Source organism: Octopus sinensis, linkage group LG14 (genome assembly GCF_006345805.1).
Source record: "Octopus sinensis linkage group LG14, ASM634580v1, whole genome shotgun sequence".
In the NCBI taxonomy this organism is placed as follows: domain Eukaryota; kingdom Metazoa; phylum Mollusca; class Cephalopoda; order Octopoda; family Octopodidae; genus Octopus; species Octopus sinensis.
The window spans coordinates 28,375,971-28,390,703 of NC_043010.1; the positions used below are offsets into that span (position 1 = coordinate 28,375,971).

General features: G+C 37.7%; 1 protein-coding gene across 2 annotated transcripts; it reads right to left on the reverse strand.

The window, feature by feature from the left end:
* Nucleotides 1-1,164: 1,164 nt before the first annotated feature.
* LOC118765925 lies at nt 1,165-14,733 on the reverse strand. Of its 2 annotated transcripts, none has more exons than XM_036508767.1 (2): nt 14,379-14,733; nt 1,165-1,971 (listed from the first exon to the last, which is right to left on the reverse strand). In XM_036508767.1, the coding sequence occupies exon 2, from the start codon at nt 1,967-1,969 to the stop codon at nt 1,256-1,258; it is 714 nt and encodes a 237-aa protein (XP_036364660.1). In that variant the 5' UTR covers nt 1,970-1,971; nt 14,379-14,733; the 3' UTR covers nt 1,165-1,255. The 2 variants fall into 2 exon arrangements, with proteins under 2 accessions (XP_036364660.1, XP_036364661.1); XM_036508768.1 differs by lacking the exon at nt 14,379-14,733 and adding an exon at nt 14,087-14,222.

Below are 14,733 nucleotides of genomic sequence, written 5' to 3' on the forward strand. Positions count from 1 at the left end.
GTCAGTGGATTCGACGGTCCAACTGCGCCGTCATTTTTCTTGGGGCGCCAGTCCTTTGCTGATCTTTATATTGACCAGACTCCGAGTGCAAGCCATTTTACTGCACTTTAGTTGCTTGTTGATGTTCAAAAAGGAAACTTTTTGCTGGTGGAGTAATACGATTTTTGCTCTCATGACTGGACTGAGGCTACGTTGTTTTCCCATTATTGTGTGACCACCCATTTTGGCAAAAAAATTTGCATACATATTACATGGTCTTAAACTAATTTTGCCGGTAAATTTGAAACGTTTATATTAATTTAGCATAAGTTGGGACAATGTACAAATTCAGGGCTTAGAAATTAAATGACAATCGGAGAGCCAACCAATTGAAATGATGTGTAAAACATCAATAGTTAAGAGCAGAAATTTCAGCTTTGACAAAAATGGAAATAATCCTGAAATATAGAATCTGAATGCCAACACACCTGAGAGATTAAATTGAGCCATTTTGTTTATTCCTGAAAAATTTTTGGTTAATTTTATGATATGGAGTGGATTAAAATATACAGCAGCATTTTTTATTTTATATGGGTTTTTTTTTTTGCAGTGAAAGCTAGTTTAGAGGTGCAGTTGACAGTTTCAAGTCACATGTAGCCATTGATGCAGAATGGTTTTTACCTACAGAATCATCATTCATTACAGAGTGGTAGTTTCGCAGCAATCTAATGCATTGTGTGATGTGCTGTTAGCTGAATTAAAACTACACAAGCTGACAAGTAAATTATTTGCCTTTAACTGCAATTTTTTGTTCTTATGTGCATATGAGTGTTTGTATGTCTCTAAGCATGAATGTAAGTGTATATCACACACACATATATATGTATGCATGTGTATATATATATATGTGTGTGTGTGTGTGTGTGTGTATAGAGAGAGGGAGAGAGAAACAAACAGATAAATAAATATTTATATACATACAAAAATATACATATGCATATACACACACACACACACACACACATACACACACACACACACACACACACACACATATATATATATATATATATATATATATATATATATATTATATATATATATATATATATATATATATATATAATATATATATATATTATATATATATATATACACACACACATATATATATATTATGTGAGCTATCATGTGCATGTGTTTTTCTTTCTTCATGCATATTTTATTCTATACACTTCCAGGTTTGGGGTAGAAAGGGCTAAGAATGTCATCTTGATTAAATTGTAGTTATTTTGGATGATATTTGAACTGGTCGTCTCGATGCCAGTCCCACATGACTTGGCAATCCACTTTTTATCAATTGTTCAGTTGCAATATAGCATGGCTTTAGAATAAGCTTGTTGGTTGAATTCAGCTCATCGACATGATAACCGTACAGGTGTTCTCTAGGAATTCTGCTTGGAGCACTCAGTTCAGGTAAGAGTGGTGTATATTTCTGCATGGTTTTGACTAGCACATCATGTAGAATAGTCTTTGGGAGCTTTTCATCTACATACTTCAAAGAACCAATTTTATCCTGAATTTTCTTTTTCACAACATAGTCCTGGTCGTCCTGGCGTACAAATTTCTGTGGTTGAATCAGAGTGTTTGGTGGTTTCAAACCTAAAGCTGGAATTCTCTTTATATCATGTTTTTTAATTGGTTTCGGTGTGATATCAATGCAACGTACTGCAGTGTCGGCTGCTGTTTGATTGTATTTGTGTATTTGCTTTGCATTTGAAAGGAAAGGATTTGGGTATGGTTTTGGCTGTTGGGGTGCATAATAGGCATACGTGTGGTTTTCCTTGAGCCAGTCATTTAGGCAAAGTGCTTCATGTTGGCATGAATTTTTGGGATTACAGTCAATACCACAGATGTAACAAATGATTCTAGCTTTGTTATAATCATCACTGAACTTCGTAGATTCATACTTGGGATCTTCTGAATGCATTCCTATAAACAATAAGAAAGCGATAATAAGATACAGGCAATTCATGACAGGTGATATATATATATAGATATAGACTGACCTTTGTCTGTGGTATCTTTATTCCTTCTTACATCCCCATTTCTTTTCTCTTGATGTCCTTTGCTTTAGCTAAACCTACCCCGCTGTCTTTCTTGCTACTATAGAATTTTGTCTGCAACAGTTAGATGCGAACTTAACCGTGGTATGACCAGCATCTTTCCTCGTGCCTCTTGGAACTTATACCCACATCTTTATGAGTAGATTTATCTTCTCTGGGATGTTAATAATCATTTTAAAAACTTTGTATTGTTGGAAAACATATAGTCTGCTTGAAATCTTACTTCAGACTCATGGAACTCACTCCTATAACTTCATATGGATATTTACACTCTCTAAGATATTTGGAAAACCTATATGTGATTTAGCTGATGAATACTTGACATTATATTTGCAGTTTGAAATAAAATGTTTATAGTATGAAACAATTGTACTAATCTACCAATCCATTCTTGTTGCTTTTTTCTTGGTTATATATATATATATATATATGGACACATTATATAATTATACCTAAAATCTCCAAGAACTTAAAGAGATAGACAAAGAACATGTTGTCTCTACTTCAGCATAGAAGTTTTTAAGTTGTTTTAAGTCTTCCCTTACTAAACCTCATGATATTGCTTATAATAAATGTTGATTTTTTTATGACTATATCAACTAGAATGTCTGTCTACTCCACTCAGCCCTACCCATAACAGATACTGCCTTCTGTTCTCTCAGCCTTAGATATACAAGGGATTTGATAAACTAGTCTATGAATTAAAACTAACCCCATAGAGACAAAAAATCAGTGGCAGGCAGAGTCTTCTTGATAATTTTAGATACTTCTATGCTGAAGTAGAGACAACATGTTCTTTGTCTATCTCCTTAACTTCTTGGAGAAATTAGATATGATTATACTAATGTGTCCATCTGTTCTAATTTAATTAAATTCTATATCTTTGTGCAGCTGAAGATTGCTCTACATTTTGAATTGATGTAATGATTGCATTGTTCAATTAAATGGAGTTGCATGAAACGATTGTACTGCATTACCTCTGGATATCCTTGTTGCTTATTTTGATTTTAATCACTTTACTTTGAAAATGCATGGATAATACTGTACTAAATTCTGGTATCATATTCATCTGAATCTAAATTTTTACTATATATATATATATAATCCTTATATATTACTATATTTTATATCTTATATCTTATATGTAAAGAATAATATGCTATATGTATGTATGCTATTATAATTATCAGTTTAACAAATAAATAAGTTAACATTTTAATATCCAAAAGTTGATGAACCACCTATTGTTCTCCTCCATTTTCTTATTTGCGATATATATATAACAAAACACATATATATATATTCTTTTATTCGTTTCAGTCACTTGATTGTGGTCATGCTGGAGCACTGCCTTTAGTCAAACAAATCGACCACAAGATTTATTCTTTGTAAGCCTAGGACTTATTTTATCAGTCACTTTTGCCGAACCGCAAAGTTACAGGGACATATAAACACACCAACAATGGTTGTCAAACGATGGTGTGGGGACTAACACAGACATACACACACATATATACATATTTATATATATAAATCTCTCTCTCTCTCTCTCTCTCTCTCTCTCTCTCTCTCTATAATATATATATATATAATATATATATATATAATATATATATATATATATATATATATATATAGATATATATATATATATATATATTATATATATATATATATATATGTACGATCTTTTCAGTTTCCATCTACGAAATCCACTCACAATGCTTTGGTCGGCCACGCAGTTTGACTGAACCTTGAACCATGTGGTAAGCTACTTACCATACACCATGCCTGTGCTATATGTAGAACCATCAGTCTATGCTCATACTTTTCATAATGCCATGGGTAAATTACATGTTGGAGAGCCCATAATTAATATGAGCCAACAATGCAAGTGGTAAGCCAGCTAGAATTAGCAAGCAAACCTCCTTCAAATCATGCCCTACCTTACCAAAGGATTTGGATTGATGTAACTGGATCGACTTTGATCTTAGGTCTACTAGTTCAGGACTGCTATGGGACTCTACAACAGCAACCTAAATTCATGTCCTTTATTTTGTTGTATTGTGATCAGTCTGGAACCCCTATCTTGCCCAGGATATTAATCATCTAGAAACTGTTCAGCGATGTGCAACCAAGAGAATACCCTCCATCAGGCATTTGCCATATTCTGAACACCTTACTTCCCTGGGCATGGATACCTTGAAATGCTGACGTCTGGCAGCTGACTTGGCAGACACCCATAAAATTATTAACCATCTTACTAACAAGGTACTTACTCTGAGTACCTTTTCAAACTCCACCTGTCTAACACCCATGGACATGTTTACAAAGTCAGAAAATAGCACAGCTCCCATGACTTTCGGAAACATTTTTTCACACTAAGAGTTTCTGAAGTATGGAACAAACTGCTGGCATCAGTTATTAGTTGTCGGAGCCCTGCCTCCTTTAAAACTTCCATGCTTTCTGAGATTCGCCAACACTACACCTGATTTTCTCCCCTCCATACACACACAAACATGTATCTGACTCATACACTGTTCACTTTCCAGATATTTGTACATTACTGCATATGCTTTATATGCACTTTTGACAAGTTGTGGTGCACCTGAGCACTGTATACAATAATTTCATTATTATTATTTGGGGATGGTCATTATTTTTTTTTTTTTCTTTGCCAATTAACCACATATGCTCTATACTTGTTCTTCACTTTAGCTTTCTTTACAATAATTCTTATTCTAATGTTCTTTGTCTGAAATCTTTCATCACACAGCCTGTGACCTCTCCAGCCCATGTATCTCCTCAGAATAGGAGAATCACTGAAGAAGTCACAGGATGTGTGATGAAAGATTTCAGACAAAGGACATTAAAATAAGAATAATTATAAAGAAAAACGGAAGTGAAGACCAAGTATACAGTATGTGGGTTTAATTGGCAAAAAAAAAAAATCGACCATCCTGAAATGTAACAATATCTGTTTCAACACACGGTTTCATATCAAGAATCTTGCAAAGCAAAATGCATAAGCATAATATTTTATTGTTTTTCTGGATTAAAGAGGTAACATAATGAAGTGAATAGTGTAATTTTTAACCCTTTAGCATTTAGGCCTGTCATATCGGGCTCAAATATCCGACAGGTCCAGTCTCTTATACCTGCCCCACAATGTCATTCTAAAAATATATAATTACATCAAGCACCATCCAATTGTGGTCGATGCCAGCTCCTCTGGCCCCTGTGCTGGTGGCACGTAAAAAGCACCCACTATACTCTTGGAGTGGTTGGCGTTAGGAAGGGCATCCAGCTGTAGAAACACTGCCAGATCAGACTGGGGCCTGGTGCAGCCTCCTGGCTTCCCAGACCCCAGTCGAACCATCCAACCCATGCCAGCATGGAAAACAGATGTTAAATGATGATGATGATGATGATGATCATCATCATCATCATCGTTTAATACAACTTGTCAAAAGTGTGTATAAAGCATATGCAGTAATGTACAAAATGTCTGGAAAGTGAACATCATCATAGAAACCTGGAAATAATGGGATAATGTCAGATTAATTCAAAACAATGTGAATAAATACGTATTACATTTGGGTATATTTTCATACACACACACACACACACACACACACACACACACATGAACAGAGACAAATATAGAGTTTTAAGGTTCTTAGTTTTATTGCACAGACTGAACTCACTGTTTCCTTACCAATTGGAAGAATCTGCCATTTATCTTTTACTTGTTTTTGTCATTAAACTGTGGCCATGCTGACACACTGCCATGAAGGATCTTAATGAGACAAATTGATCCTGGTACCTTTTGTTTCTTTTTAAGCTATTCTATCAGTCTCTTTTGCTAAAACTCTAAGTTATGGGGACGTATACATACCACCACCACCACCACCACCACCACCACCACCACCACTACTACTACTACTGCCACCACCACCACCACCACCACCACCACCACCATAACCACCACCATCACCATCACCACTTCAAGAGTACAATCATGCAAATTAAGTTATCCATTAAGGTGCTGGCCTAATTTATGACTGTACTGATGAATCTCTATATTGCATCATGTTGGATGTTTAATTGCGTCAATATCGTTATGCCTCCTTCCTTCAAATGTGAAGGAAGAGCTATTTACATCATACTTGTGGCTATTGTGAAAGAATGTATCTGGTAGAAGCATCTGAAAGGATTGGAGACAAACACTTTCCTCTCTGGTCAATCTCTCATCAACATCTTCGAGTATCACTTGAAAAGGAAAGTGAGAGTAGAGAGGCAAGTTTTGTCTAGCGAATGTTTCAAAAAAAGATGGGTGAATGTAGCAAGGATGGCACATATGAATGACGAAGCCACCTTGAGCATAATCCTATGAACCCGAAAAAATTTAAAACAGAGAGTTACTTACTTGCAATTAAATGTATTAACATGTGACATTATTGTCTGAGGTTACCGTGGTCTTTTCCATAGGCTTTTCTTTCCACGGATAAACCTTATCTGTTTCCCCCTTCACACTTTACATCATGATATTTCTGTGATACACAATCTCTATTGATCTTATTTTTTTTACGATCCATTTTGATAGAAAACCTACCCACTTCTTTTTTTTTCTCCCCAAAAGAAAAGCTCTATTTTGTAATTTGTCCCCTCTGTGTTCATCCTTGTCTGGCTAATAAAGAAACATAATTGGGGAGCAGAGAGGTTTTGGAATGGTTGAACATGCAACTGGAAGATATATATACTTGTTAAGATTCAAAATAGAAAAAGAACTGAGGTCATTCTACTCCCAATAACTGAAAAATCTGTTTAGGCCCATTTTCATAAGTTATATATGAAAACCACATTGGAATTTACAAGCAGTGCTGTCTTAAGGCATAGGCACACAGGGCAGTTGTTACTCAGGGTTCACATGGGTCTAAGGGTCCAATTCTGATCTATGTATGCTGTGGCTGCTGTCAATAAATATATATATATATATATATATATATATATACGACGGGCTTCTTTCAATTTCCATCTATCAAATCCATTCATAAGGCTTTGGTCAGCTTGAGGCTATAGTAGAAAACACTTGCCCAGGGTGCCACGCAGTGAGACTGAACCCGGAGCCATGTGGTTGGTAAGCAAGCTTCTTACCACACAGCCACCCTTGTGGTGTGTATTTGTGTGTCTGTGTTTGCTCCCCACCATCACTTGACGATTGCTGTTGGTGTGTTTATGTCCCCCATAACTTAGCAGTTCAGCAAAAGGCACTGATACAATAAGTACAACGGTTACAGAGAATAAATCCTGGGGTCAATTTGTTTGACTAAAGATGGTGCTCCAGCATGGCTGCTTTCAAATGATTGAAACAAGTGAATGAAAGAAATTTTTATTATTATTATTATTATTATTAAAATTGAGGTAATGAGCTGAATCCTTAGCATATCGGACAAAATGCTTATTACTATAATGGCCAAGTTAACATGTGAATATAAAAATAAACAGTCCCAGACCAAATTTACCAAGAAGAGTAAACCTCAATGATAAAAAAGTCCCAGCTTTGAATTGCGGGAGGTTGGTATGCCGGTGGATGTGAGCTTCAGCAAAATGATTCACACAATTTCTGCCTCACTGAAGGAGAGATCCTGTCTTTTCTAATGAGGAAATGCAATCTACAGGAGGAGTATACGACCCCTGTCAGTATTAAGCTATTGAAAGGTCAAAATGACAATCCTTAGCGGTATGGAATCTGGCTGAGTTCAAATGTCACAGAGGTCAACTTTGCCTTTTAACTTTTCTGAGTAAATAAAGTAACTATCATTTAAGTAGTGGGGTTGATGTAAGCAACTTCCACCTTCCCCTTCAATATCGTTCATCTTGTGTCAAAATTAAATAGAATTATTATTATCACTGCTTTTGCACAGCTTCTAATGCTGGAGATGCTCAACGGTGTAAGCTGTTCACTACCAGTGAACTAAGGTAACACCTCTTATTTTTCAAGCACCTTCCGGAGTATTGAAGCGGTTCTAAGCAGTGCTGTTTTCTGCAAGTGCTCCACCCTTATTGCAGCCCCTATTTGTTCCATGTGCTTCTCAAGATTTTTACTCACTGTTCCCAGGGCTCAGACAATTATTGATACTACTACCACCTTTTTCATCGACCACAACTGCTTAACCTAACCTGTCATATCTATTGACTTTTCTTTCTTCCTTATCACATACCTTGTTGTCAGCTGGGCATGCTATATCTATGATCCAGCATAGTTTGCTTATTATTATTATTATTATTATTATGGCGAGCTGGCAGAATCGTTAACACACTGGATGAAATACTTAGCTGTATTTCACCCGTTGCTACGATCTGGGTTCAAATTCTGCTGGGGTCAATTTTACCTTTCATCTTTTCAGGGTCGGTAAAATAAGTACCCGTTGAGTATTGGGATCGATGTAATTGACCATCCCCCTCCCCCAAATTTCAGGCCTTGTGCCTATAATAGATAGGATTATTAGAATGAATTTATAAGGCAGTGAGCTGGCAGAATCATTAGCACGTCGACTTTGCCTTTCATCCTTTCGGGGTCAATATATTAAGTACCAGTTGCATGCTGGGGTCGATTTAATTGACTGGACCTCTCCCACCAAATTTCATGCCTTGTGTCTAGAGTAGAAAAGGATCGTTAGCATGCTGGACAAACTGCTTAGCATCATTTCGCCCATCTTTATGTTCTGAGTTCAAATTCTACTGAGGTTGACTTTGCCAGTCATCCTTTTGGGGATCAATAAAATAGGTAATATTTAAGCACCGGGGGTGGGTGGGGATGTAATAGACTTAGTACCCCTCCTCTGTCCCCGAAATTGCTAGCCTCGTGTCAAAATTTGAAACCGTTATTAGAATCAATGTGAAGTTGGCAGAATGGTTAAGCAAAGCTTGACAAAGTTATTAGCAGCATTTTGTCCGTTTTGACGGTCAGAATTCAAATTTCCCCATGGTCGACTTTGTCTTTCATCCTTTTGAGATCGATAAAATAAGTACCAGTCGATCACTGGGAATCGGTGTATCGACCGACCTGTGCTTATTATAGAAAGGATTATTAAAGTTAATATGGCAAAAAAAAATAATAAAACTAAAACTATAAAATCATGTGGGACTCACCATGCAATGCTTTATGGCTACGTGTGAAGAAAACAACATAGAAAAGAAGATATGTTTTTGTCATATTTTTAAAAGATAATTAGTTCATTAGATAAATTAAATGAAAGAATATTGTTCTAATTTATTGAGACCATATAAAATGGCACTAAGCCCAACTCACAGTTGTCCCCCTTTATAAGATAATAATAATAATGAAATTATTGTATACAGTGCACCACAGTATACAGCCCAACTCACAGTTGTCCCCCTTTATAAGATAATAATAATAATGAAATTATTGTATACAGGTGCACCACAACTTGTCAGAAAGTGCGTATAAAGTATATGCAGTAATGTACAAATGTCTGGAAAGCAAACAATGTATGAGTCAGATACATGCTTGTGTGTGTATGGAGGGGAGAAAATCAGGTGTAGTGTTGGCGAATCTCAGAAAGCATGGAAGTTTTGAAGGATGCAGTGCTCCGACAACTAACAACTGATGCCGGCAGTTTGTTCCATGTTTCAGCAACTCTCAGTGTGAAAAAATGTTTCCGAAAGTCATGGGAGCTGTGATGTTTTCTGACTTTGTAAATATGTCCACGGGTGTTAGACGGGTGGAGTTTGAAAAGGTGCTCAGAGTTATTGTTTGTAAGATGGTTAATAATCTTATGGGTGTCTGTTAAGTCAGGTGCCAGACGTTGGAATTCAATGTGTCCATGCCCAGGGAAGTAAGGCGTTCAGGATATGGTAAATGCCTGATGGAGGGTATTCTTTTGGTTGCACATCGCTGAACGGCTTCCAGACGATTAATATCCTGGGCAAGATAGGGGTTCCAGACCGGTGATGCAAATTCCAGGTGAGGTCTTACCATAGCTATATAAAGCCGCAGTTAGATAGCTGGAGAGCGGCTCACAAAGGACTTGGTGAGTGATGCCAAGACACCTTCAGCCTTCTTGGCAATTTTAGCGATGTGTTTTGTCCAACACAAATCACTGTCGACAATAACACCCAGGTCACATCACACAAAGACTTTTTGAGATTAGTGTTGTGGAGGGAGTAAGTGGACGCTGGGTTTCTCCTCCCAAAATGCATGGTGGTACATTTGTCCACAGCCAGCTTGAGTTGCCAGTCCATGATCCACTGCTGCATTGTGTCCAGGTCTGCTTGCAATAGAGATCTATAGTGTACAGGATCTGACCTCTTTATTTCGAGGTACAGATTGATGTCATCTGCATATTTCAGCACTGTGGCATTCTTTAAGTTGGCATCTATGTCATTAACATATGCAACAAATAAAAGGAGGCCAAGAACAGATCCCTGTGGTAGACTAGATGTCATCTCATAGGGTGAAGAGTGCTGTCCTAGAACTGTGACACCCTCTTTTCGGCCGAAAATAAAGGACTTCAATCAGTTATGGAGTTCGTCCCTTACGCCCAACGCAGAGAGTTTCACCATAAGTCTTATAATTTATTTAATCACCTTGATTGTGATTCAGCAAATATTTAATTCTTTATTGCCCACAAGGGGCTAAACATAGAGGGGACAGACAAAGGGATTAAGTCGATTACATCGACCCCAGTGCGTAACAAGTACTTATTTAATCGACCCCGAAAGGATGAAAGGCAAAGTCGACCTCAACGGAATTTGAACTCAGAACGTAACGGCAGACGAAATACCTATTTCTTTACTACACACAAGGGGCTAAACACAGAGAGGACAAACAAGGACAGACAAACAGATTAAGTAGATTATATCGACCCCAGTGCGTAACTGGTACTTATTTAATCGACCCCTAAAGGGTGAAAGGCAAAGTTGACCTCGGCGGAATTTGAACTCAGAACGTAACGGCAGACGAAATACGGCTACGCATTTCGCCCGGCGTGCTAACATTTCTGCCAGCTTGTCAGCAAATATTAGAGTCATTGCTCATCTCTTCTCTTGAAATCAGAGAGTGGGGTTAATGTGAATAGTGCAGAGGTAATTTGGAACCGGGAGATAAGTAGAAATGTGGTGGTGGCGGTGGTGGAGAGTAACTTGAAGTCCTTACATTGGACAAATGTAAACAAATCAGAAAACGAACCATTACGAAAAGACTTTGTCGATTCCAGTGCCAAACTAAAGTTTTTGGGGTGCCCCCCCCCCCCACCACCACAAGCCCCAACTATATCATCCAGCCCAATGTTTCTCAGCCGTTTTTTTTACTTATGGGCCCCTTTGATCGCTATTTTACGTGGATTGACCCCCGTAGCCATTCGATGTTTTAAAAAAGCACATTATATTTTTATAATTAAATAGAATTCGGAATTGTATAAAAATGGTTATTAAATATTTTGTGCATTATAAAAGTATAACCAATTTATTGCAAATAAATTTTAACAACAAAATCTTATTTGCTACGAAAGCCACTAATCCACCCTTACAGACGCATGCTTAGGATTAAGTCCGTTTATTCTGGAGGCGAGAGTCACACTTCAATGATTTCCAGCATAGAAAGTTTAGTTGCAAGAATAATATGGAGAAAGTTCGGAGAACTTTTACCTTTGTTGGTAACAAAAGACCCTTTTATCAGATTGAAAAGCAGATTGTACAACAGTAATGCTACATGGTTGAGTAACTTTGAATGTGAATGCAGAAGATAAGCGAAGAATAGAAAGAAATGGAAGTAGCATGCACCGATAGATGTGCAATGTCAGTGTGCATGTACAACACAATACAAATGTACTGAGATAAAAATTGGGCAAAAGAAGCATTAGATGTGGTGTGCAGGAGAGAAGATTGTTTTAGTATCGTCATGTGGTGTGGATGGATGCAGACAGCTGTATAAAGAAGTGTCGATCGCTGTGGAAGGAATCTGTGGAAAAGGAAAGCCTAGGAATATGTGGGATGAAGAAGTGAAAACTGACCTCAAGATGTTGAACCTCTTAGAGGTGAGGGAAGACCAAGATGAATGGCAATATGTTGTGCTTGAGAAGACCTGTCCATTTCAGCAGAAATGAGGTTCTATCAAGCCTTCTACTGCAACTTATATTCTAACACCCATTTTCAGTCAATCTGTGATACTCTATTTCCTTATCTTATTCCCTTTTCGCTGAACTGAATCCTCTGCATCAACCTCATTCCCTATCTCTTATCATCTGTCACACTATTTTCACTTAGTGCACTTGCCTGTACATCCACCTTTCCCGTTCCTCTATCCTATTCTGTATTTCATACTCACCTTGTACCTTGATTTTACCTCTCTCTCTCTCTCTCTCTCTTTCTCAGTCCTCCTCTTTTTCTCTCTATCTTTGTTCCTTAATCACTCGATTCTATCGCCACTCAGTCGAGGAGTCTTGCGGATACTTGGTACTTCATCAGTGTTGGTACCTTGAAAAAAAAGCACCAGGTACAATCTGTGAAAGTAGTTGGCGTTAAGAAGGGCATCCAGCTGTAGAAACGATGCCAAAGCAGACATTAAAACTTGATAAACCCTCGTGTCAAAAGGGACATTAAATGATGACGATGGATGGATAGACGATGGTGGTGGTGAAGAGGATGGTGGTGGTGGTGGTAGTGGCAGTGATGATGATGATGGTGGTGGTGAAATGATGATGGTGATGATGAAGCGAAAGCCCCGATCATCCGGCATACCTACATGAACGTGCCCCTCCGACTGTGTTTCCTCATAACTTTCAGAAAAACTGGTATTTTCTCATGAAATTTTCTACAAATACCATAGAAATAGTATAGATTCTGATTATATTGGAATTTAAAGTGTGTAGAAAATAAATTGGTTGTCGCGTACACATACACACTGACAGATATCACATACATATCTACAAAGTATAACTTGAAATTTTGAGAAAATTGTGTGATGTTTGTCAGTGTGTGTGTGTGTGAGAGAGAGAGAGAGAGAGAGAGAGAGAGAGTGAGTGAGTATGTGTGTGTGTGTGTGTGTGTGCGCGCGAGCGCGCCACCATTTTTTTTTTTGCATTTAATTTCGATATAATCTGACTCTACACCTGATAGTACTTAATCCTTAAATTATTACATTCGGTAATAAGACGGTGGCCATGCTGGGGCACATCCTTGAAAGATTCTAGTCGAACAAATCGATCGCAGGACTAATTTTTAAAGCCTGGTACTTAGTCTGTCAGTCTCTTTTGCCGAACAGTCAAGTTATTGGGTCGTAAACAAACGAATGTCGACTGTCCAATGGTGGTGAGGGGCAAACACAACACAAACACGCATAAATATGTACACACGTACGTACGATGTACGCACACACACACAAAACGGGCTTCTTTCAGTTTCCATTTACCAGATCCACTCACAAGGCTTTGGTGTCCTGGGGCTATAGTAAAAGACAGAAATAAAAGACACTCGTCCAAAGTGCCACATAGTGGGACTGAACCCGAAGCCATGTGGTTGGGAAGCAAGTTTCTTACTCACACAGCCACGTTTACGCCTATATTTTTACTTTCTTTTTTTTTTTAGAAAATTTCATTGAGAAATATCCATTTTTTTCCCCAGAAAGTCCTGAGGAAACAAAGATGAGTCACTCTTGTGTAAGTCTACTGATCATTCAAAGACGTGGGGTGTAGTCGATTTAATCGACTACACCCTACTAATATCTATTCATTTTACCCCGGGGGTAGGGACAAAGACAAACTTGGCCTCGATGGAACTCCAGGAATAAAGGGACATAACTAAATACTGCCTGGCGTTTTATCCGGCGTTGATTGGCAGTCGGTCATTTTAGATTCTGATTAATCGAAAAAATAATCAATATATTTGCTGGACGGAAGAAAAAAAAGCAGGAAAAAAACAAAACAAAAAAGACAACTAGAAACAAAAACGATATTTACCAAAGCGATCGAAATCCTCGATGGAGTTCGTTTTCTAAAACGTGTCTTAAAATTTAAAAGAGAATAAAAATAGAAAACAGGATAAACGGCCGAAATCGCCGTCTTTTGATCGTTTTTTGCAACTGACCTGTGGAACGCGAGAGTGATATATTGATTGGTACGTACGTATGTATGTATGTATGTATGTGTGTATGTATGTATGCACACACATATACATATGTCGAAAAGGAGAGAAATGAGAGATGAAATAAAGTTATAGCCACACACACACAGAAAACTGATAAGACTTAACTGCATTATTTGTCGATTCTAGAAATGATCATTTGCGCTACAGTTTCAAATCCAGCCGAAGTCGACTATCTTCCATCCTTCTAGAGAGAAAAATCAAATATCAGTCAAACACTGGGGCCCGATATCATCGATTCTTACATTACATCCATCAATCTGCCTCCGTTACAAAGCAGGTGTAATTCGAAAACCGGACACTGTACTCAATGACTTTGAATCTGTCTATCTGTCTGTCTGTCTGTCTCACCTTTGTTACGGAAGCAGTAATCACAGACGCTCTGTAATATAAACGGTAATACGATCGCCTGGTAAACAATAGATGCACTGTTCAAATCCCATCAGTGGGTCTGTTGGATGTT

Excerpts from the sequence above, each read along its gene's own strand:
- LOC118765925 (XM_036508767.1), bottom strand. The coding sequence starts at position 1,969 with ATGCATTCAGAAGATCCCAAGTATGAATCTACGAAGTTCAGTGATGAT.